The sequence below is a fragment of the Dipodomys merriami genome, unplaced genomic scaffold (assembly GCF_024711535.1).
Source record: "Dipodomys merriami isolate MVZ:Mamm:240054 unplaced genomic scaffold, mDipMer1.0.p SCAF_112, whole genome shotgun sequence".
NCBI lineage: Eukaryota > Metazoa > Chordata > Mammalia > Rodentia > Heteromyidae > Dipodomys > Dipodomys merriami.
This window is the reverse complement of record NW_027202405.1, coordinates 3791423-3815698: the sequence shown is the minus strand read 5'-3', so window position 1 is coordinate 3815698 and position 24276 is coordinate 3791423. Positions and strand designations below refer to the sequence as shown.

Here is a 24276-nt window from a genome sequence, read left to right as displayed (position 1 = left end):
ATTAATTGGAAAAAAATGGAAGGAACTTGGAATGTGTGGTCAATCAATACAAGGTATCGCAGTATAGATTGTCGTGGTCTAGGTCCTGAACTAACTCACTATCATTACTTCTTACAGGAGTGGAGGACTAATGTAATCAGGAACAATTTTGTTTCCTGAGGACAATGAAAAGTTCATGGTAATAACATTTAATGCTTCTAAATGCTTCTCTGTTTAATGCTTCTAAAATATTATATTTTAAACAGGTTTAGTTTTGTGGTAGTATACACTTAGCTTTTTGAGATAGTACCTTTAAGTGACATTAAACATTCAGACAAATTACCTTATGGGAATGAAAAATGTGGAACTGGACAATCCTACATAGCCTCTTCATTTTAGTTTACTTTGGTAGATGCTCTCCTGATAACAAATAATTGAAAAATGTACAAAATGTCTTCACAAGGGCTTGTGATTAAACAAACTGTGCATAGATATCAAGATCTTTATGATTAAGATATTACTCTGGGGCTGGGAAGGTGGCTCAGTGGTAGAGCTCTTGCCTTGCATGCATGAGGCCCTGGGTTTGATTCCTCAGCACCACATAAGAAAAAAGAGAAGAGCCGCAAGTGGCGCTGTGGCTCAAGAGGTAGAGTGCTAGCCTTGAGCTGAAGAGCTGAGGGACAGCGCCCAGGCCGAGTTCAGGCCCCACGACTGGACCCAAAAAAAAGATATTACTCTGTTATTGGATATGCATATCATAAGTAGTCCCATATAAATCACTACAGGTCAGCCTGAGGAACAGATGTCTCCCAGATCAGAAATTACAACTGCGAAAGGGATCTCCAATGATCAACAAAGTAAATGCTATTTGGGCCTCTCTCATGAAAAGACAAAATGCCTGGGTAGCAACCTTGCATGTTCAGAGTCAGAAGATTATATTTGTGAAGAAACCTGAAGTCATCATATGATAAATTAAAAAAACCTAAGGCAACCAGCCTCACTGTGTGTTGACAGCGCTCCAAGCAGGGTGTTATCGTCATAATTCTGCAAGGTGAATCTTCATATCTCTCTACTACCGAGGATACAAAGGTTCTCGGTAGTCAAGTGTCTTACTTTCATTTTCACAATTTGTGCTGAAAGCAGATTTTGAAATACAGATCTTGGGACTGGGAAGGTGGCTCAGTGGTAGAGTGCTTCTCTTGCATGTCTGAGGCCCTGGGGTCGATTCCTCAGCACCACATAAGCAAAAAGAAAAAAGCCGGAAGTGGCGCTGTGGTTCAAGTGGTAGAGCACTAGCCTTGAGCTGAAGAGCTGAGGGACAGTGCCCAGGCCCAGAGTTCAGGCCCCACCACCGGACCCCCCCCCCAAAAAAAAGTACAGATCTTAGAGAAAAGGGTACAGTAAAATGACACACAAACGAAGTCAGAAGGTACAAACGAATTTGTTTTTCCCCTGATGATTACAGTATCTATGTGGAATACAGTATATTATGTGGAATTCAGGGCTTCTCTAACTCTACATTTCTGCTTATCTTCTTCAATCCTGTCTTCAACATTCACTTCAATGCAAATTACTTGAAACTTTGTATCCTACTTCCGATTTTCAAGACGTTCTAACAAATATTTTAGCCAATACCATTCCCTCCTTTTCTGTGGCCTATCAGCTAATGATTGCAGCTCTCCTAGATTGCTTGCATGTTATTTCATCTTGTGCATGCAGGGTTGGTTGTTTTTTTTGTCTTTTTTTGTTTTTTTGTTTTTGCCAGTCCTGGGGCTTGAACTAAGGGGCTGGGCACTGTCCCTGAGCTTCTTTTGTTCAAGGCTAGCACTCTACCACTTGAGCCACAGCACCACTTCCAGCTTTTCCTGTTCATGTGGTGCTGGGGAATTGAATCCAGGGCTGGATGCATGCAGAGCAAGCACTCTACCACGAAGCCACCTTCCAGCCCTGCGCATGCAGTTTTCGTGGATTTTGTGAAACATTTCCATATTGTTAGTTGTAGCAATAACGATTCCAAGTTGGAATCATTCCCGTGTATCAATAATTTCAAAGGCCAATCAATCATTACATAAAACCGGGAACTTTCAGATGGATCCATTCCCTGAGGGAACGCAGTGTCACCCAAGCAACTACCCTCTAAGGACGGTCAACAGCGTCTTTATAATGAACACTTGGCTGCTTAATTTCTGAAGGTCCGAATTTCATCTTCCCCTTACCAGGACAAAGGTTAAAGTGCGCATCAACAGCCAGCAGAAGCGGGAGCAGTCCTGCAGCGTCCAGGTGACACACAGACTTCCCGGGAGAATTGTCTCCCGTTAACGGGGCTGAGCACGGAAATGGGGGAAGGACGGAGCAGGGGACGACGGAGGGGAAACGAGGGGACATTAGTGGACGCGGGGCCAAGAAGGCCCTGGATGGGCCGGGGACCGAGCGCCACCGCAGTCCGTGCCCTCGAACGCGGACACTCAGGAACACGGGAAGAAGAGGTGGGGTTTTCCTCCTATTGCTTTCTGAAGGTGGCCGGCACGGTCAGCCCAGGTCCGGACCAGAGTCGGTGAGGAACTCGGCTGGAAGACACAGCCCCTCTGCCCAAGCAAACACCCCGGGCCGCGAGGGCTCGGGGCTCCGGGTCCCACCCACCCTGGGCGGAAGTGACGCGCGGAGGGGCGGGGCGAAGGCGGGCGGCTGCGCGCTGCGCCGGAAGCGTCTTCCAGATAGTAAATAAGCTGGGAAAAGCCAGGAGGAGGCCGTCTCCATCTTGTCGGCGCCCGCCGCTCCCGCGACGTCGTGAAGATGGGGAGCGTCCTGGGGCTCTGCTCCGTGGCAAGCTGGGTAAGGACGAAGAAACCTTCCAGGGGTCGTGGGCGGTGAGCGAGGGGGGACTGGAGAGGGAGGCCGGAGCCGGGCTGCGGGAAGGCCGGCGGGGCGAGCTGCCTCCCACCGGCTCCCTGCGGGCCCCGTTTCTCCTCAGCTCCGCACGGCTCTGGGACTCCGCCGGGAGTGAAGGGTGTGTCGGCCGTGAGTGGGGGGGGGGGTGAGAAGGGACCTGCCCCCCCCCCAGCGGTGCTCCGCGGCGGCCTAGGCCCCGGCGAGCGCCCTGCGCCCCCCGCCCCGTCCCCGCCGGGGTGCCCGGGCCGCTCCTCAGGCCGCGGCGGCGGCGGCGGCGGCGGCGGCGGGTGTCGTCACCCGACGCCTCTTTTGTTCGGACGCACCGAGCTGCACACCGCTCAGGCCTGATGCTCCGAGCGTCTACCTGGCGTGGTACTGGTGCCGTCCGCGTCGGTTTTGGAACCAGCCGGGGTAGCTCGGGCCGCTGGGCCCGCGGCCTGACCGTGGCAGCGGGGATTGGCTCTGTTCCCCGCGTCATCGGGTCCGTGCCGGGAAGGAGCGGTTCCGACCGGCGACGATCGGCCTAGCTCTTCGGACGTGGAGCGCGCACACGCACCACGAAATTTGATGTCTGGGTGGGGGTGGGGGGTGATGCTGCTTTTTCCTTAGGTACTGAGCGAGCCACGGTCTTCGTCAGGCCGGTGAGGTTTGCTCACCCGGGGGCCAGGGCAGGCAGGGATTATTGCCTCGGTACATTTAAGATGGACATCTTTCTCCAAAAAAGAAAAAGAAAAAAAAAAAAGAAAAGGAACGGGTTGTGTGGTGAATTCCGACATTTGTGATTTGGGACGAGGTACATGGATTTTAATCTTTTAAATTTGCGGTTTCTAAATTCCACTTCACCAAGTTGTTTCACTTGTGAAATAATTCCAGTATGTGTCCATGAACCAATATGGTGATTGTTTTACATCCCTCACTTCCTTGCAAAAAAGGTTTGGGTGTGACTTGGAACTAGTATAGGAAATTGAAATTATATAATATGGCCTGTTATTCCAACCAGGCCATTCTCGAATTTCTGTTCCTTCTTGCAATTAGGTATGGAAATATGTTGTATTTAATAAGATGAGAATCATGGAGTCTGTTGACCCTTGTATACAAAAAAAGGCAAATTTATTGTAGTAAAAGTATTAAAATTAATGTCATTATCATAGATTCTTTAATTTTTTGATAATGCTGTTTAATTTGTAATATATCCGGATTTGTGCAGGAATCGTGTGGGCATACTGAAAGTCTCTTTATATTGTAAGGATACAAATAGAGGAATATGTGTTTTCCATTTTATTCTTTATCAGATTGATGAGCAACTGTTTTGTCTCAAGGACAATGTAATATTTGCATATTACATATATATGTTTATGTTTCGAAGGTTATGTGTGTGTTATGTCAGAAAGAAAAAACTTTAGAGAACACCGTGGAAAATTATATTTTTAGTATTATTGCCATTTTTGTTGATCAGAAGAATGTTCTCAATAAAACTGTCATTCAGACACTATAAATTCCTGGGTACACTTACCTTCCAATAATTAGATATCTGTCAGATACAAAAGCTAGGGAGCCAAGGCAGTTATTTATTGTGGTTGACCTAATAAGGTTACATGACAATCAGTCTGAATCATCTTTTCCCTTTCCTTTTTCTGTGTCTTTATTCCTAAATTACTCAATTTTAGGCTCATATCTGTAGTAGTGAATGGGAATTTGCTTTGTGAAATGTTATCTCTTCCATATTCATAAAAATTAATGTTTTTATTTAAATGTTTTGATGAAATGGAAATTTACTTAATTGCTCAAAACTAGAATTCAGATAATCAGATTAGATTAGGTAACCCAATTAACAACGATCTAATTTCTTTTGTACAAGTTTTTGTTGTTGTTTGCAGGCCTGAATTTAGTATCCTTTTCTAATTCATAAAATAATTAAAGAATATATCTGGACTATTTTAAGTACTTTTCACCAACCTCATCTCAACATTGCTGTTAGCAAATAGAATTGACTTATTGAACGACTAGACTTGGCATACAGTAGCATTCATTTTTCATTTTTCCTAATATATTTAATATTGTTAAGTAGTTAAGAAAAATAACTATGCAAACCATGGATTTTTATTTTTTGTAGACAAAAACCAAGCAGTGCCAACAAACTGAATTGAAAATATTTGAAAGAATAAAAAAGAATCCATGCTGAATAGGTGCAGACATTTTTCTTGTCATTCTCTAAAACATATGTATAACAACTATTTGCATGGTATTTACATTGAATTAGGTATTGTAAATAATACAGAGATGGTTTAAAGTAAACTAGGATGTGCATAAATTACATGCAATTAATAACAGTTTTGAACTTGGAGTTTGGTCTCTTCATTCGTCACTATTTTCATCTTGGAATAAATTTCATAATTGACTGAGAGTACACTCACCTTTAAGATGAAACCACTTTTTTCTGCACTGATTGTTCCCCTTCTTGTTTTACAATTATAGTTTGGTATGGTGTACCTTGAGAAAAAAAGCATAGCAAATACACTATTTGGGCATAGAATTGTAACTTGGAAGTCTTTTTTTCTTAGAAATTTGAAAGCATTGCTCGTTTGGCATCTGACTTTCAGTGTTGGCTATTAAGATGTTGAAGTCAGTTTTAGAAAATATTTGTGACCTCCCACTTTCCCATCTCCACCAATTGAATTTCTTGAGTTCTTTTCCTCACCTTTGTATTTTCTCCATTTTATTTCTGTTATACAGAAACTGATTTCTGGACAGAAACATTAGGTTTCTTTCCTATTCATTGACTTTTTTTCACTTGTCTGAGAAATCTGATTGTTTTCGATTTTTCTTTTTGTTAACTTTATAAACTTGAAAATTTTAATTAGTAGGAATCTTTTCCATTTGATCTCTTTTAATATCTTAGTATTGTTTCATGAAAGTAATCCTAGAATGCTATTAAAATGAATCAGAAATAGTCGTCTTTTTAAGTTATCTATGTAAGTATAATAAAAGCATTAAAAATACTAGATCTTTTCATGCTTTCATCTCCCTGCAGTTTGTTTCCTTCAACTTTTCCCAAAAAATTACTTTCCATTCATGTTAAAATTTTCCTCAGTTTTCAGTGGATTCTATAATATTCTGACATAGCATTTTGGTAAAAAAAAAAAAAAAGTTGTTAGCTTTTCATTGCAGAAAAGGAATGCAGGCATTTATCTAAGACTTCATAAACCATTGCTGGATCCAGAGGAAATTTCCAGATTTCTACCTGGAAAGTTGGTAGCCATGTCTGCTAAGGTTCTCACTTTCAATATATGAAGTTAACATTGTTAGTGTGTTACTACTGTTGTCAGTTTTATTTAGTGTTCAACCATGGAGCGCTCTTTGTTTTTGTTCTTTACATTTAACTAATCATCTTACATTCACATTTACTTTCATTGTCATTTTTGGAGGCACTTATGCTACCAATTCTTGATCTATTTGAGAATTCTACTAAACGTATCTTGTTAGTTCTTACCTTTCTTGATGGCTTAGAATTGAGTTTTCTTGCTCTGTTAGGGCACTGCTTTCTAATTTCCATTTTTCAATTCTAGTTTTTCAATTTTTTAAAATTTTATTCTTTTAATATATAACTTTATTTTTCCTTTCCTTTGGTTTCTACAGGGAAGATATAGTCACTGTGCCATCTTTAACCAGAAGCACTTTGTGTCATTTTCATGTAGCCATTATGTAGTCAATTCTCAAAGTTTGTTTCTTGGGCACTGGACATCAGAATTACCTAGAAATACATTGCAAACCCTGGCTGTGATTTAGTATTCTACATTTTCATAAATTCTGCATAATTCTGGTAATAACTTACTGTACAGGAACTTGTGCTCTACATTTAAGTTGGCTAGAGCTCTCAGTATCTTTTTATATTACTAATTAACGTGAAAAGGATTGTGTGTTTTAAATTCCCTGTGGTTTTATAGTTGAAAATATAAAAACTGAGAGACAGTTTGGGTGTATAAATATAGTATTTTTTCCTTTATTTTGTAGTTATTCCATTTCATTATCTTACATTCTGTACTTTTGTAGCCTATTTTACATAAGTGTAATATCTTAGTTTTCTGAGTAAAATTTACCTTTCTAAAATGTCATTCTAGAAATCATAGTATATGAACTTTGAGTCTGCTGTTCTACTGAACAGTTTACAAGTAATTATTGTTACAGGTATTAGTACTCTTCATTTTTATTGTTGACACATAGTAACTACCAATTTTTAAAATAGCTACACCATTTTTTTACACCTTTTCTTTAGACATCATTTTTTTTCTAAACTTCTAGTGTAGAAAGACTACTTTCTAGTTTTTCTAAGTGTTTCTACTCTTTCAGCTCTTTCCTGTTGCTGTGTATGCTTTTGTCAGTAGTTGGTTCTAATGTGCAGGCAATAAAAGCTGTATCTCTAATAATTACAGTAAACAGGTTTTATATGGTTACTTATCATCCATACAGTTTTGGTGGAAAATACCTGTTTGTATGGGGTTTTTTTTTGGGGGGGGGTCCGGTTGTGGGGCCTGAACTCTGGGCCTGGGTGGTGTCCTTCAGCTCAAGGGTAGCGCTCTACCACTTGAGCCACAGCGCCACTGCCGGCTTTTTTCTTTTTGCTTATGTGGTGCTGAGGAATTGAAAGCAGGGCCTCATGTATGCAAGGCAAGCACTCTACTGCTGAGCTACCTTCCCAGCCCCTGTGTTTTCTAAATTTGTTTTCATACTGAGTTTTGAGAGTTTCTTTTATATTCTGGATAAAAATAATTTCTTAGATAACCTAATTTGTAAATACTTTGTTTAAATCAGTATCTTCATGATGTGTAAATGTTAGTCATTTTTTATCAAAATTTTTTGGTAGTTGAGTGTCTTTGTGTTATTAGACTTTAGTTTTCACAGATGGTTTGCTTATGGCGCTTACTTCAAAAAATATGGATATGGCCCGATGCCGGTGGCTCATACCTGTAATCCTAGCTACTCAGGAGGCTAAGATCTGAGGATCATGGTTTGAATCCAACCAGGGCAGGGAAGTCCCAGTGAGACTCTTAGAAAAGCTGAAAGTGGTGCTGTGGCTCTACAGGTAGAACACTAGCCTTGAGCACAAAGAGATTCAGAGACAGCACCAATGTCCTGAGTTCAGGCTCTGGGACAGACCAAAAACAAAAAGATAATATAATATGCGCGCGCGCGCACGCACGCACGCACGCACGCACGCACGCACGCACGCACACACACACGCACACACACACACACACACACACACACACACACACACACACACGGGTATCTATTTAGGCACCATTTGTTAAAAAGACTTATTAGTATATTTGGGCAACATTTGTAAAAAGATTCTTTCTATATTGACTTGCTTTGATATCTGTACAAAAATCTTTTGACCATATTTTTATAAATTAGTTCTGTTTTATTAGTCTTTTTGAGTTCTGTTTTATTTGTATCTACCATTTTGTCCATCACTGTCTTCAGTAATCATGCTTTCATTGTAAAGTTCTTCTTAAAATCTATTATAAATTTTTCAACTTTATATTTTTCAAAACACGTTCAGCTATTCTAGTTTCTTTGCCTTTATGTATAAGTATTTAAAGCACTTGTTTGCTTATGGAAATCTTCTACTGGCATTGTGATTGAAATTGTATTAGTTTGGAAGGAGCTGACAGATCTCTTCATGCATGAGTCCAATGTATTTTACTATTTTAGGTCTTTTGTCTGCATTTTGTAGTTTATTGTTTTCATCTTAATTATCTTTTTTTTCTTTTTTTAAAGTTGAATGTAAAATTTCTTGGCATCATTTTAACTAATACTGATTCTTAATTTTTTTCCCAGATACCATGTCTCTGTGGTAGTGCCCCCTGTTTGCTGTGCCGATGCTGTCCTAGTGGAAACAACTCCACTGTGACTAGATTGATCTATGCACTTTTCTTGCTTGTTGGTGTGTGTGTGGCCTGTGTAATGTTGATACCAGGAATGGAAGAACAACTGAATAAGGTTAGTGGATTTTCTGTCTTACAACTGGTTTTTGGTTGTTAAAGAGAAAAATAATGTAAAAAAATAATATGTAATCCTAATTTTAGTAGCTTATATTTCAGGTAAAACAAAGATAGCTTATTCAGTTCTATAATGATGATACAGAGAATGTGCATTGGCAAATGAAGAGAAAAATCTAAACTAAAACAGATGAAAGTGTCTAAGTGTTATGGAAAATGGAAATGGGATATTATTATTTTTTCCCTGACAAGGAACATTATAAAAATAAATGCGGCTTTCATATGCAAAGAATGAAACTCAGGAAGCATAAGACTGTAAAAGATTTTTGAGCATAGTGTATATGTGCTTTAGGAAGATTAAGCTGAATGGGAATAAAGCAGTTCTGTGTTAAAGCTGTTACAGTGATGTAATCAGATTATATAGAGACCTAAAATAAAGTTTATGGATGTAAAATTGAGTCTGACTCTGGATAGCTTTTAAATAGTGCTGAAATCAAGACAAGCAAGTTGTGTTTCTAGAAGATTGGGAGCAGTCTGTTGCTTTTAGCCCAACAGAAAAGTAAGGATACTTTATTTTTTGTTTCATTTGAATTATTTTTAATGGGTCAGGTTTTAGAAGGAGGCAGAGAAAATATCATAAATTTAGTTTCTAGTATGTTGTCTTTGAGATATTCATCATAACAATAATAACAAAATTTTCAACAGAAATTTGGTAAATTTGTTGATAAGTTATCAACAGAAATTTCACACTTGCAGAGGGTAGAAGTCTGAGGTCACGGTGCCAGGGGTTCAGTTACATTGAGGGTGTTGTTTATTTGTAGATGGAGCAAAGTCATCTCTTGTCTATTTAAACAGCAGCAACAACAAAAATCCCACTAATTCCATCAGTTTCAGTCTCTTTTTCTATCCCAAATGGGGTTAAGGTTTCCATGTATAAATTACATACTTGAAGTCCATAACTATATATAGCAGGAAGTGGAAAACATAGGTGTATAGTACAAGGAGAATTCATAGCTTGTCTTGGGAAAGGTGAAAGTTGAAGCCTTGGCAACATTTGCTGAAGTGGACCATTCAGAGAGAGTAGTGTTGTAACTTTGTTAAAAGTTCTTATTTTAGGGAACTGGCAGAGAAAGAAAATCCTCTGAAGTTTACATTTAGAAAAGGAGAACCAAGACAGTGATTAGGAAAAATTTTAAGATGACAAGATAGGGTCAGAGTAAAAACAAAGAGATGAATGTAAGGACTAAGAAATTGCTTTTAAAGTTCTCCATTAGGATACAGTTTGTGTCTAACCATATTTTTAGAGTGCTGGAGCTAGAAGTGAGGGCATATAATTCATTGTTGAACATAGAGGTGATACATAGTCCTCAACAGTATGCTACTACCTTAAATAAATATTCTTTTTTGTATTGTGATGACAATGTGACTGTTTTTTCCTTTTATCTTTTGTGGTATTGGGGATCAAACCCAATGTCTCATCCATGTTAGGTAGTCATTGTACTGGTGATGCTTCTAGTCCCCAACAATGTGACTTTCTAAAGTGGTCCTTTTTTTTTTTGTCAGTCATGGGACTTGAACTCAGGGCTTGGGCACTGTCTCTGAGCTTTTTTGCTCAAGACTAACACTCTACCACTTGAGCCACATTGCCACTTCCAGCTTTTTCGGTGATTAATTGGAGAGAAGAGTCTGGAGGACTTTCCTGCTGTGGCTGGCTTGGAACCAGGATCTTCACATCTCAGCTTCCTTAGTAGCTAGGGTTAGAGGCATGAGCCACCAGCACCCAGCTTCACTGGTCTCTTTCAGATTTTTCAGTTAAAATATAAAACTACTGTCAGTTCATATATTGTTAGGTCAAATCTGTTCATGATCACAAATAGCACTTGTAGAATAAAAGGTCCAAAAGTAAACATGTATTTAAAGTAACATTGGTTTTGAAAGGCACTATTCTTTTTAGTTCTTAGGAGGACTTCCTTTACAATTCCTTAAGTTTTTATTTAAAGCTCTAACAGTTTTTTTCACTTATATTTCAATTCAGTATTTTGCAGTAGAATGCAATTTTAAAAATTTAGGGCTGGTGGCTGAAATAAGAGTACTTGCCTAAGCAAGCATGAGGCCCTAAGTTCTAAACCCCTGAACCAAAAAAAAAGACAATAAATCTATCTCAAAAGAAGCATCTAGTTTAAATGAATACTGGTAGGAGGCTATCATTTCTTCTCATGGAAGTTTAGTTTATATTTTTCATTTTATCTGATAAAATGTGCTAGGTGTCTTGATTATCATAAAGTATAAAGCAAACATATTTTCCAACCTTTAAACGGTCTGATTATATAGAATTTGCATTTTTAATGAAAAATTGTTTCTTGGTTTCCTAGATTCCTGGCTTTTGTGAAAATGAGAAAGGTGTAGTTCCTTGCAGTATTCTGGTTGGATATAAAGCTGTGTATCGTTTGTGCTTTGGTTTGGCTATGTTTTATCTTCTCCTCTCTTTGCTAATGATCAAAGTGAAGAGTAGCAGTGATCCTAGAGCTGCAATACACAATGGGTAAGTTTTTGTGTGAGCTTCAGTATAGAAGTATAGATAACTTATCTAAAGAAATTTTAAAACAAAATATATATACTTCATGAATAAGGTCTGAAAACCCTGATGTTTCTACTAGAGAATATCAGGTATTACATGTTAAATGATACCTGTGGATCGTTTATTGGTATTGGTATCTTTGGTTATTTATTCACCATTGATTGATTTATAATCTTCTATGTTTCACCTTAAAAGGAATAGCTATATTTTTGACTACTAAAATAAGAGGTATTCCTCCCCTACTTTTAGCTTTTAATGGACCAGTCCTGTCAGATAGAACTCTCAGCTTCCTAGACTACAGTGCAGCCAGAATGGAAAGCTTTATTCCTGAACAGGTTATTGATTTTCTAAATGATTGATTGTACTGTGCAGCTGAGAAAGAAACTTAAGCCTGGCACTGGTAGCTCATACCTGGAATCCTTGCTACTCAGGAGCCTGGAATCTGAAAGATCATGATTCAAAGACAGCTCAGGCAGAACATTGTGAGATTCTATCTCCAAAATAACTAGCAGAAAGCAGTGCTAAAGTGGTAGAGCATCAGCTGAGGATGCAAAAGTGAGTGCAAAGTTCTGAATTCAAACCCCAATACTAATAAAGAAAGGAAGGGAGAGAGTTGGTTTTATCAACCTCCACTAAGACACCACATACGCTACATAATGTAAATGTTTGATGGGACTGTTTTGCTTTTGTATATTTTTTATGTACCTCAAAATTTGATTTTGTAGTATCTGCTGTTGGTTTTGTTATGTGATACTAAAGACAAGATAAACAAATGGAATATTAATACTAATGAAAAATTGTGACATACTCAGTCTTTTGGTTATTGATTGTTTTAAATTACTACTTCAGGCTGAAGTCATTTGTCTTATAAAAGCTATTTGTGAAATTAAATTTTGCTTTACACTTTTATACATTAACCAACTTATGGCAAATAAACCTATGAAATAGAACCCATATTTTCATATGAATTAGTGACAAATATATTTTTCTTAAAACTATCTGGAAAGCAGTTTTTATAATAGATTTTTTTGTATTCTGGATATCCTCAGAAGAGTTTCTTAAAGATTTCTTAAAAGATTGTATATACAAAACTATTTGCTAGATGAAATATAAATAAAAATTGTATATGTTTTAGATTCTGGTTTTTTAAATTTGCTGTGGCTGTTGCAATTATCATTGGAGCATTCTTCATTCCAGAAGGAACTTTTACAACTGGTAAGTTTTGTTGTTGTTGTTTTTTAAATGTGTCACATTGATGTGCTATAAAGGAAGCTATCATCATTGTTACCTAGACCTGTATCTGAGTTTTTTTGGTCCAGTTGCAAAATCAGGGCATCTATATAAAAGCTTATTTTTCTTTTTTGTCCTCCCATTATGAAAGGATAATAATAAAAATGAAACTAGCCACTCACTTGCATGTGTGCTAATTTTTTCTTTCAGTGTGGTTTTATGTAGGCATGGCAGGTGCCTTTTGTTTCATCCTCATTCAGCTAGTCCTACTTATTGATTTTGCCCATTCATGGAATGAATCATGGGTAGAAAAAATGGAAGAAGGAAACTCAAGATGTTGGTATGCAGGTAAGCCTACATCTCAGAATATCTTCAATATGTTTGAACTTTTGTGAAAACATATATAGAGAATAGGGCAGTCGCTTTAAATTTTTATTATATAATGTCATTTAAAGAGGTTTTTGTTGTTCTGGAGAGTGAATTTAGAGCGTCATGCTTGCTAATCAGGAGCTCTACCACTTAAACTATGCTTCCAGACCCCTTTTTATTGTTCATTTTCCAGGCTTTATGCATAGGGTGATCTAGGCTGTGATCTTTCTACTTGTGATGATGGATGAGAACTACAAAGTTCTAGCTGCCAGGCGCTGGTGGCTCATAGCTGTAATCCTAGCTATTCAGGAGGCTGAGATCTGAGGATCATGGTTCAAAGCCAGCCGGGGCAGGAAACTCTGTGAAACTCTTATCTCCAATAAACCATCAGAAAACCAGAAGTGGTGCTGTAGCTCAAGAGGCAGAGCAGTAGCCTTGAGCTGAAGAGCTGAGGGACAGCCCTCAAGGCTCAGAGTTCAAGTCCCACGACCAACAACAACAACAAAAAAAACTATAATGTTCACCCATTGTGTTCTACCTGTAACTGGGATAACAGGTATGCACCATCCCAGCCATTAGTTGAGGTGCAGTCTTGTGAATTTTTATCCCCAGATGGCTTGGAGCCCCAGTTCTCCATCTTTGCCTCCCAAGTAATTTAAGGTTACAAGATTTAGATACTGTAACTGCCTATGAAGAGGTTTTCAGTTTTAAGCTTATGAGTGACATCATATCATACTGTATTAGCAATTTAGCATTTTTAAGATCTTTGACAAACTAGAAACATACCTAACAACTGGGAAAGAATCCAAAAGAACTTGAGTAGTTAAAAAGAATGTTGCTTCCTGATGTGTCTAATGCCTATAATCCTAGCTAATGTAGAGGCTGAGATTTTAGTTGGTGAGGAAAAACTTCCTTTTATGGGTTCAACATTAACAATGATAATAGTTCTGTTTCTTAATGTTTCTTTTTTCTTTACCAAGTTTTTTATGAGTGTACCTTATACAATGGGAAGTTTCATTTTGACATCACATTTATATACAGTGTATTTCAATCAAGTCAGTGCTATAACTCTACCATACCTCTTCTCCACTTGTTTGGGGGTTTTTTTTCTTGTTTTTTTGTCAGTCGTGGGGCCTGAACTCTGGGCCTGGGCTATCCTTCAGTTCTTCAGCTCAAGGCTAGCACTCCACCACTTGAGCCACAGCACCACTTCTGGCTTTTTCTGCTTATGTGGTGCTGAGGAATTGAACCCAGGGCCTCAAGCATGCAAGGCAAGCACTCTACCACTGAGCCACCTTCCCAGCCCATCTTCTCCACTTCTTAAAACAATTTCAACAGGTTTATTCTATTTTCATGCATGCAAATAAACTACGTCAGCCCTATTCATTCTTACTCACCATCCTTATTAGTCCTCCTCTCTGCTACTTCCCATCTTCAGAAGCCTGTATTATTTTCCTGTCATTCATTCTTTGATTAGTTGTACCAGTGTGTTTCACTGCAATATTTCATTGATATATATTATATTTCAGTCACTTCAGTTACTGCTTCTCTTTTCTTAATACACTGCTGATGAACAGCTTTCATGGAGTCTTAATGCTACCCTCTTCATACATAGTTACAAAGTAAATTTACCCACCTTTCCTCTTCCTTCTTTTGCTCATTTGTTGAACTAGACCTTACTAGGTCATATCTTACTAGGTCATACATATTTATGGAAATGTACACAGGTAGATGTACTCTTGTTCATAAATAAATACATGTATACACAGAGAAAAGATGATTCTAACTGTTGGACTGTTCAGGAGGATGACAGGGAGGCGAGAAAGAAAAGGAAAGATGGAGGGTGCATAAATCTTAATTATTTTTATCATTAATGTTTGAAATATAACATGAGGTATGTAAGCACTATAGATATCTATAATATAATATATCTATAATATAATATATCTATAATATAGATAGACATATTACTAAAAATTGTATTTTTATGTTCCTACTTTATTGTCCTTAAAAATATCCTAGTGAGCTATGTGAAAAACAGTGAAAATCTTCAGTAACAAAATTTAGTTGTTTTTCCCAATTTTGAAACCTGCATAATGCTAATTTAGTTGCTTTTTAAAAAGAATTTAAAAATTAATTCTCTGCCTAGTTCCTAATCTTCATGATAAAATCTAATTGTTCATTTGTATTTCTCCCACAGCCTTACTGTCTGCTACGGCTCTGAATTATCTGCTATCTTTAGTTGCCATCGTCTTATTCTTTGTCTACTATACTCATCCAGCTAGTTGTTCAGAAAATAAGGCATTCATCAGTGTCAACATGCTCCTCTGCATTGGCGCTTCCGTGATGTCTATACTGCCAAAAATCCAAGTATGCTTTTCATAGCACTAGTTGTTAAAGAAAGTTCACCTCTATAAATTTTAATAATCTTGAATTGTCAGAATATTTATCTTTATCTCTTACTTCTTTGTAGGAGTCACAACCAAGATCTGGTTTGTTACAGTCTTCAGTGATTACAGTCTATACAATGTACTTGACATGGTCTGCTATGACCAATGAGCCAGGTATGTTTTCTTTTTTCTTTTTCTTTTTCTTTTTCTTTTTCTTTTTTTGTCAGTTATGGGGCTTGAACTCTGGGCCTGAGCACTGTCCCTCAGCTCTTCAGCTCAAGGCGAGCACTCTACCACTTGAGCTACAGCGCCACTTCTGGTTTTTTTTCTGGTGGTTTTATTGGAGATAGGAGTCTCATAGTCTTTCCTGCCCGGGCTGGCTTTGAACCGCGATCCTCAGATCTCAGCCTCCTGAGTAGCTGGGATTACAGGTGTAGCTACCAGTGCCCGGCTGTTTTTTTTTTTATTAATGAGTCCTGCACTGTTCCTTTGTATTCATTATGGAAGCTCAAGCTACTTAGAAATTAAGCTATTAAAGGAATAAAATCTGGGAAGCCTACCTTTTAGTTTTGATGGGTTAAATATTTCCACATACTTTCTTACTCTGTCTCAACAAAACTATGAAGCTATAAATTTAAATGAAAATTATATGGTTTACTCTTAATTTACACAGTACACAATATCTAGAAAGAAATAAAATCTAGAATTCTTTATTATAAATTCTAATTTTTTATTATAAATTTTTATATTATTGTTCTTTTTGTCTGATCTTGCAATTGAATAAGATGACTGGGTTTATAGTGAATGTTTATTAGCCTGATTATATTTCATTCCATGGGAATAAAAAATAGTTCTTTTTTGAGAAAGAGGAATAGAATATTTTTAGAAAAGGAAGAATATGTTCTTATAAAAAATAGATACGGGGCTGGGAATATGGCTTAGTGGTAGAGTACTTGTTTAGCATGCATGAAGTCCCAGATTTGATTCCTTAGCAATATAATAAATAGAAAAAGCCAGAAGTTGGTGCTGTGGCTCAAGTGATAGAGTGCTAGCCTTGAGCAAAAGAAGCTCAGGGACAGTGCCTAGGCCCCTGAGTGATTCAAAAATAAAATCTGTTAGATGAATCACATTTGAGTTAGCTTACAAATGTTTTATCTTTAAATGCTTTATCACATTAGAAACAGATCAGTATCTTTTTTTTTATTAGAGAATGATTCATTTTTTTCCAAGTAATTCAAAGTTAAAGATAATATACTTGAGATGTTAGTTTTATATAATTTTCATTATAAGGTGAAGATTGGTAGATCTGACTTTATGGGAGGAAAAAAGAAATTATGAAAACTTTAGTGAATTCCTCTCCTTTAATTTTTACCAAACTTTAAAGGAACTGAATAAGCATTTGTTTGTTATGCCTTATCTGATTATTTCCAAAAGCTATTAGTTTTATGTGTAAGCTGTCTTGTTCTTTTTTTGATTCACAGCATTTTTCTCAGTAGGACATATGAATTTATTTCTAACTTTAGTAGAACTTTACTAATTTTTGAAATGCTATATGAATTTTCTGATCCATGATGTATTCTTTTTAGCTCTTACATAGATTGAAACTAGTGATTAAACTTTTTTAAGCGCTGCTCTAAATTCATAGTACAAAAACTTGGCAGAAAAAAATAACACTAAGGCTTCATTATTAGTAATACAAATTCTGCTCAAGAATTTTATTATAGTTTTACCTTTTTGAGCAAAACTTTAAGCTAGCTGTAAGGTATAGAATTAAAATGCTCTAAAAGTAAAAATCTTGTTATTTTAACATTTTGACTTTAACTTACTTTACAGAAACAAATTGCAACCCAAGTCTACTAAGCATAATTGGTTTCAATACCACAAGCTCTGCCCCAAAGGAAGGTCAGTCAGTCCAGTGGTGGCATGCTCAAGGGATTATAGGACTAATCCTCTTTTTGTTGTGTGTGTTTTATTCAAGGTAAGAAAATGCATGAAAAAAATTTAACAAGCAGGCTTAACTATTGACTTAAGAACTTTTTGAAAAAAATCTCTTTCTTTCATTCAGCATCCGTACCTCAAACAATAGTCAGGTTAACAAACTGACTCTAACAAGTGATGAATCAACATTAATTGAAGATGGAGCCAGAAGTGATGGATCATTAGAGGATGGTGATGATGTTCACAGAGCTATAGATAATGAAAGGGATGGTGTCACATACAGTTACTCCTTCTTTCACTTCATGCTTTTCCTGGCTTCACTTTATATCATGATGACCCTTACCAACTGGTACAGGTACTTCTATTTTTTCTTTTTTTTTTTTTTTTGTTGGTCGTGGGGCCTGAACTCTGGGCCTGGGCACTGTCCCTCAGCTCTTCAGCTCAAAGTAGTGCTCTACCATTTGAGCCACAGAGCCACTTCTGGCTTTTTTTGCTTATGTGTGCTGAAGAATCGAACCCAGGGTCTCATGCATGCAAAGCAAGCACTCTACCACTGAGCCACCTTTCCAGCCTTGGTACTTATATTTCATGAAAACTTGGAGTATGAGAATTTGGATGCCTTTTGATGATTCTATTATATAAAGCATGATTTGATAGGGAGTATTTTTTGTTGTTATTTTGTGGTACTCAGTCTTAAACTCAGGGATTTGAGCTTTCTAGACTTCGCTCAACTGACACTCCCACTTGAGCCATACCTCTAGCTAGTTTTTGCTAGTTATTTTTGGACATAGAGTTTCAAAGACTTCTGCTGAGACTGGATTTCAGGGTCCCAGGCTTCTGAGTAGCTGGGATTACAGGTGTGTGAAACTGATTTCGGTATGAAGAGCTTAAAAAAATCTTCTGATATATTTCATAATGTATAGCTAAGTGAATATTTAGGCCAGTGTTAGTTGATCCAAAAAAAGTGTTTTTATTTTCAGTGCTATAAACCTAATCCCAATATACTACAATAAGATATCTTCTTTATTTCATTTGAAGTATATCATTAAAAGATCTGAAAAATTTTAAATTGAGGTGTTGTATGTTAATGTAGATGGAATTTTATAATTTCACAAAACTGTTGTTTCTTCAAACCTTGTTGAACCATAGTTAAAAATTTCTTCTGATGGGGGCTGGGAAGGTGGCTCAGTGGTAGAGCGCTTGCCTTGCATGCCTGAGGCCCTGGGTTTGATTCCTCAGCACCACATAAGCAAAAAGAAAAAAAAGCCGGAAGTGGCACTGTGGCTCAAGTGGTAGAGCGCTAGCCTTGAGCTGAAGAGCTGAGGGACAGTGCCCAGGCCCAGAGTTCAGGCCCCACAACTGGACCAAAAAAAAAAAAAAAAAAAATTCTTCTGATGAAAGTAGCAATTTAGAGTTTTTTGCTTTTGCCCCTTCTGATTTTGTCTGAGTTATTACTGGAAGATACTATAGTGATGAGTGAAGAAAATACGAGAATGTAGCCATAATAGTCAACACATGTTCTGTGAAATTCAGACAATTGAGGGGAGAGGTCAGATGAGGGAAAGTGATGACAGAGGACATCCATGAATATATATTGCACCTATGAACTGATTTGTTGAATGGTTCCTCCTTTATACAGCTGCTTAACAGATAATAAAAACTAATTGAACTATTCAGTCTAAGCAATTATATTTTAAGTAATTTGTTTATTTATTTTGTTTATGTGGTACTGAGGAATCAAACCCAGGCTTCCTGCATGCTAGGCAAGCACTCTACCATTAAGGCACATTCCCAGCCTGTTTTAAATTTTTTTTTTTTTTTTTTTTTTTTTTTTGTCGGTCGTGGGGCTTGAACTCTGGGCCTGGGCGTTGTCCCTCAGCTCTTCAGCTCAAGGCGAGCGCTCTACCACTTGAGCTACAACGCCACTTCCGGTTTTCTGGTGGTTTATTGGAGATAGGGTCTCACGGTCTTTCTTGCCCGGGCTGGCTTTGAACCGCGATCCTCAGATCTCAGCCTCCTGAGTAGCTAGGATTACAGGCGTGAGCCACCAGCGCCCGGCTTGTTTTAAATAATTTTTAATGTATAATGTGTAAAATGACCTTTCACAATCTATGTTCCTTTTGAAAGCAGCTTTTATTGAGTTTTATTATTGTTGAGAATATATTTAAAACTTCCTGTAGTGCATTATATTAGCCCATAAGAATCCAGATAGTTCTCAACAATTCAGTTTGGGCTGTCAGATAATAGTGAATTGAAGAATTTAGATTAAAAAAAAATATTTTTTTGGGCTGGGAAGGTGGCTCAGTGGTAGAGTGCTTGCCTTGCATGCATGAGGCCCTGGGTTTGATTCCTCAGCACTACATAAGCAAAAAGAAAAAAAGCCGGAAGTGGAGCTGTGGCTCAAGTGGTAGAGCGCTAGCCTTGAGCTGAAGAGCTGAGGGACAGTGCCCAGGCCCAGAGTTCAGGCCCCATGACCAGACCTCCCTTCTAAATAAGTTTAGTGGCTTGATGGCTAATTATCCAATCCTTCTGTCCTTGTCCTTTTGTTTTGGGTCAAATTTTAGGTATGAGCCTTCCCGTGCGATGAAAAGTCAGTGGACAGCTGTCTGGGTGAAAATCTCTTCTAGCTGGATTGGCATCGTGCTCTATGTGTGGACACTGGTGGCGCCACTTGTTCTTACAAATCGTGATTTTGACTGAATGGGACTCTTTGGCATGCAAGTCCCACTTTGGTCATTTCATTGTTTATTTGAAATTAACAGTATTCCCAACTTTTGTACAGTTACGTATGTATATGTGCTCACTGTGTAACTTCTGTGTTCTGGCATGAATTGGATTTTACTGCTTGCCATTCATTACTTGCTAAGTGCTCTGATCATGTGAATTGGAATGTGCAAAGTTTTGAGTATGGTGGTGAGTTAGGAAAAGGACAGTGGTAGTTATCCTCTGATCTGTACATACAAGTCAAACTGAGTTTGATTTTAAAATTGTTAGACCATAAACTGTTTTAGGAAGCATACAAGTAAGTGGATAGCTACCTTTTGAAATACGTAATGTTTTGCCTTATGGAAGACCACAAAGAACGTGGCTATTCTAAACTGTGTAAATAACTTATTTAAATATTTGTTGTCTGAAAAATACAAGTCTCTCTTGTCAGGATTTTCCCTTTATATGAAGGTAGGGAACTTACACAGGCAAGGAATGTTTAATTAAAAACAGTGTAGGTTGTGGATGTAGGTAAAGGCACAGAGCCTTTATTATTGGTGGTATGTATTATATTGAATATGCACTGAGATGGTAATCTCTGTGTCGACATGATGGTCATCACCAACAAATGAACTTTGTTTTGGTCTTTATAAATCCATGCCAAGTTGTTGTTTTAATGGAGCTATTAGTATTTGGACAGTTTTGAAAAGAATAATCATAGGTTAGAAGAAACTTGTTGAACTTGTTGAAACTTTGAAAGCTAGTTTTGAAAATCAAAGGTGACAAACTTCTGATTAGTCAGGAAAATACTAGGCTTCAGTATATTAAAAATATAGTTCAATGCTTTTTCATTAAAAAAATGAAGAACCTGAAGCAGACTTAAGTAGCTTAAGTAGCCAAGTAGTAGCAAAGCTGGGAAATTCTAAGTCTACCAAAAATAGTTACATCCTCTTTGCCATAAAATGTACTTTCTATTCATAATTGACTTTATACCTCATTAGTGGTGGAAAACTTATGTGATATGTGTTGATGCTGTTCAGCATGCTTTTGATCCATGCACTAAAGCCAAGAGGATGATGGGCTGATGTAGAATAAAGTTCTGCTTATCATATACTATGCACTTAAAAAAAAATGGTTTAAGTTGCTTTTTCATTTACTGCTCATATATTGGAAATATATAATTATAATCTTTCAACCTGAAAATCAAGCAGTGACACTTTAGATAGGAACTCTTAGTTATTTGTATGTATAATTAGTGTCTAGTGAAGCTTTTTGAACTCTATTGCCTCTTTAATAATATTTATTAATGTTAATGGAGTAACAATTCAGTTAATTCCCCAACCTTATTCTGTATGTTGTTACTGTGTTTCATAATATTGAGTGGCTGTGTTCTATTATCTGAATAAATCATTTCAGAGAAAGTGCGTACTGTTACTAATTTTCTAGTAGTTCAAATCTAAGTGGGTAGAATACTTGACACTATACAAAAGAACCTGACGAAACGAAGTACCCATCTTTTGTCCTGAGAACTGAAATATTTTGAAGGTGCTTTTTACCTTACCTTACCTTCAGTAATAACCTCTTTAAATTTGTATTTTACATCTACTGTGTTTTTCCAGCCAATTATTCTAATTAATATTTTTCTTATAGCAAGCTAATACAAAATTTTTCTCTTGAAAAATAAAGAATTTTGATTCCGATCCTCCAACCTTAAGTTGCATTAGCTTCTGTCACTGTAATATCTGAAATCATTCACTTAGAAGAGAAAGGGTTTCTTTTGGGCTTTGGCAAAGCAGCACATCATAATGAGAATACGTGGCAGAGCAAACCTCTGCATTACAGTGGCTAAGGAAGTACAAAATCCATCGCATCACTTGGGGCTTACAGAATGAGATCAGAGTGCCATGAATCCCTTTAAGGATGTGCCCCCAAATAATCTAAGCATGTACAAAATCCCCATAGTTCTACAACCTCCTAGAAGGACTACCCTGGGGACCATGCCTTTAACACATGGAAACTGGTCACATTCAGTATCCAAACTCCAGCAGTTAACTAAGCTGTAACATACTGTTGTATGGGAATTTGTTCTCAAGAAACAGAAGCCACATTTTGAGAGGTCAAATTAGGATTCTTTATTGGAAAGCCCACAACTGCAGGTGGACTCCTGTCTCACAGACCTGCAGCCCAGAAGAGTTTGCACAAAGATTTTAAGACAAAAACCACATGTTTGGGTTGGAAACCCATGCACATAAAAGCAGACCAAATAGGGAAATACTCTACTCAAGGGCAAGCATTCTCTGTAGCAAACTTTCCTGGGGCTTAACAACCTGACATAGGCCATTCATCTCACCTGTAGGCTTTTTAGAGCTGGGTGAAAAGGCCCCTCCCTCCAGGAAAGAGCCAGTATGGCTGTGAGAGTACTTAGATCCAATATCCTTATTTTGTTCCCCACTGGTTTTATGTACATGGAATCAAATCATTGATTTCTTTGCTGTACTGGGCCCTTGGACCATGAACTTAACCAAGTTACTTTTAACAAGGTTTACAAAAGAGGCTCTCCCATACTAGACCTGTTTCATTAACATAAAAACATCCTAAGGCTGTGCAGAGTTTACCATTAGTTTTTGTTTGGGCTGTTTCCACCTGTGATTTAAGGAGTCTAGCAGTCAAAGTTGGCTCCATATGACTGATACTCTTGGAATCAAGAGGCTTTGAACTTAAATCCAACCAGCACTCCTTTCTCAGGTCAGGCTTGGTAACATTTGCAAACAGAAAGTGCTCCAGGGGAGGAGCTGACAGAAAGGATGACAACAAAAGTCTTAAGTTTCAACATATCGAAAATGGCCTTCCATCTGGAATCATCCCCGTCTGATGGAGCCAGGCATGGGTCCCTGTCTTACTTTTACCAAGAGACTTCAGTCTCTTGATCTTAGGGGAGTTAGTGGGTGAAGACCCATCTTCTGTAATGCTTCAAGCTGAATAGGTGTGTGGCCCTGCCTAGAAGAGACCTGAAATCTTAGCTTAAGTTTACGAAGAGATTACTGCACTCAGATACTGGGGGCTGGGATTCTTGTTGATTTAAACTATCCCCCATTTCACAACCATAGCTTTTTTACTACCCTCTATAACCAATGACTGATAGGCATGGGTGCAAGTTCCCTCCCAGTTACATAGTAGACAGGTATAGGCAATTAGGTAGACATGCTTATTTTTTATGACCTACTGGCTCTGATTACTTTGGAAAGACCAAGCACATTTAGGATCTGATATCAACTCTCTTATCTGAGCAGTGTCTTCCAACTGCCTCTGGATATTCCCTAGTCACCAGGACAAGCTTTGTCCCAAGAGTGTCTTCTCGATACTGGGATAACACCCCACTTGGCATTTTCTTTGTCCATCGCTGGCCTGAACTCAGGACCTAGGAACTGTCCCTGAGCTCTCCTGCTTAAAGCTAGCACTCTACTACTTTGAGCCACAGTGCCACTTCCAGCATTTTGCTGGTTAATTGAAGTGTCTCACAGGAACTTTTCTGCCCAAGCTGACTTTGAACCACTATCCTCAGATGAAATTAGTCTAGTCCCTTTAATTGAAGCACCAAGTAGATCAATTGAAATCGTTTTAAGCAGAGCTTACCTGGTGGTGTTTTGAAAAGGGTTCTGTTTCCATGGCAGCTCACATCCTTGAGAAATAGATATTAAGATAGCAAAAAAGACCTTGATATAAACAAATATAAGTGAACTTTGGTAGTCCTAATTTCCCCCTTTTACCACTTTGAAAGAAACATTCAAGACAATTCTTACTTCCCAGATTCCCTTCATCCAGTAAGCCATTTTAAATCCCCTTTCCAAAGCATTTCATTACTCTTTGCTTCACACTCCTATGTTTTAATTTGTATTTAAAATAACCCTTTTGAAAACCTTGAAACACTTACCATTTACCTTTTTGCAGCCTGATTTTAAAACTTATTTTCTGTAGTCTGAGTTAACTCTTAGAAAACTTTTGAACTCAAATGACATAGCTTTTCTTATTGTAAGAATTACATACAGACCGGCACTGTACCAAGAGTCCAGACTTAACAAACTTAAGGAATCTCAGACCATATTTTGCTTTTAAAAAAAATCCATCTAGGGGCTGGGAAGGTGGCTCAGTGGAAGAGCGCTTGCATTGCATGCATGAGGCCCTGGGTTTGATTCCT

The 24276-nt window shown here is 37.8% G+C and overlaps 1 protein-coding gene across 1 annotated transcript; it reads left to right on the top strand.

The window, feature by feature from the left end:
- The first annotated feature begins 2670 nt into the window (after nt 1–2670).
- Nucleotides 2671–21502, top strand: Serinc1 (serine incorporator 1). Its single transcript, XM_070015350.1, has 10 exons — nt 2671–2811; nt 8710–8871; nt 11243–11412; nt 12584–12663; nt 12889–13026; nt 15248–15417; nt 15521–15611; nt 17271–17415; nt 17503–17730; nt 19940–21502. The coding sequence occupies exons 1-10, from the start codon at nt 2773–2775 to the stop codon at nt 20073–20075; spliced, it is 1359 nt and encodes a 452-aa protein (XP_069871451.1). The 5' UTR covers nt 2671–2772; the 3' UTR covers nt 20076–21502.
- The last annotated feature ends 2774 nt before the right edge of the window (nt 21503–24276 follow it).

What these genes read in the sequence shown, in the direction of transcription:
- Serinc1 (XM_070015350.1), top strand. Translation starts at nt 2,773, where the DNA reads ATGGGGAGCGTCCTGGGGCTCTGCTCCGTGGCAAGCTGG. An exon ending in AGAAGGAACTTTTACAACTG is followed by an intron (nt 12,664 to 12,888) that starts GTAAGTTTTGTT and finishes TTTTTCTTTCAG; the next exon opens with TGTGGTTTTATGTAGGCATG. An exon ending in TTGTGTGTGTTTTATTCAAG is followed by an intron (nt 17,416 to 17,502) that starts GTAAGAAAATGC and finishes TCTTTCATTCAG; the next exon opens with CATCCGTACCTCAAACAATA.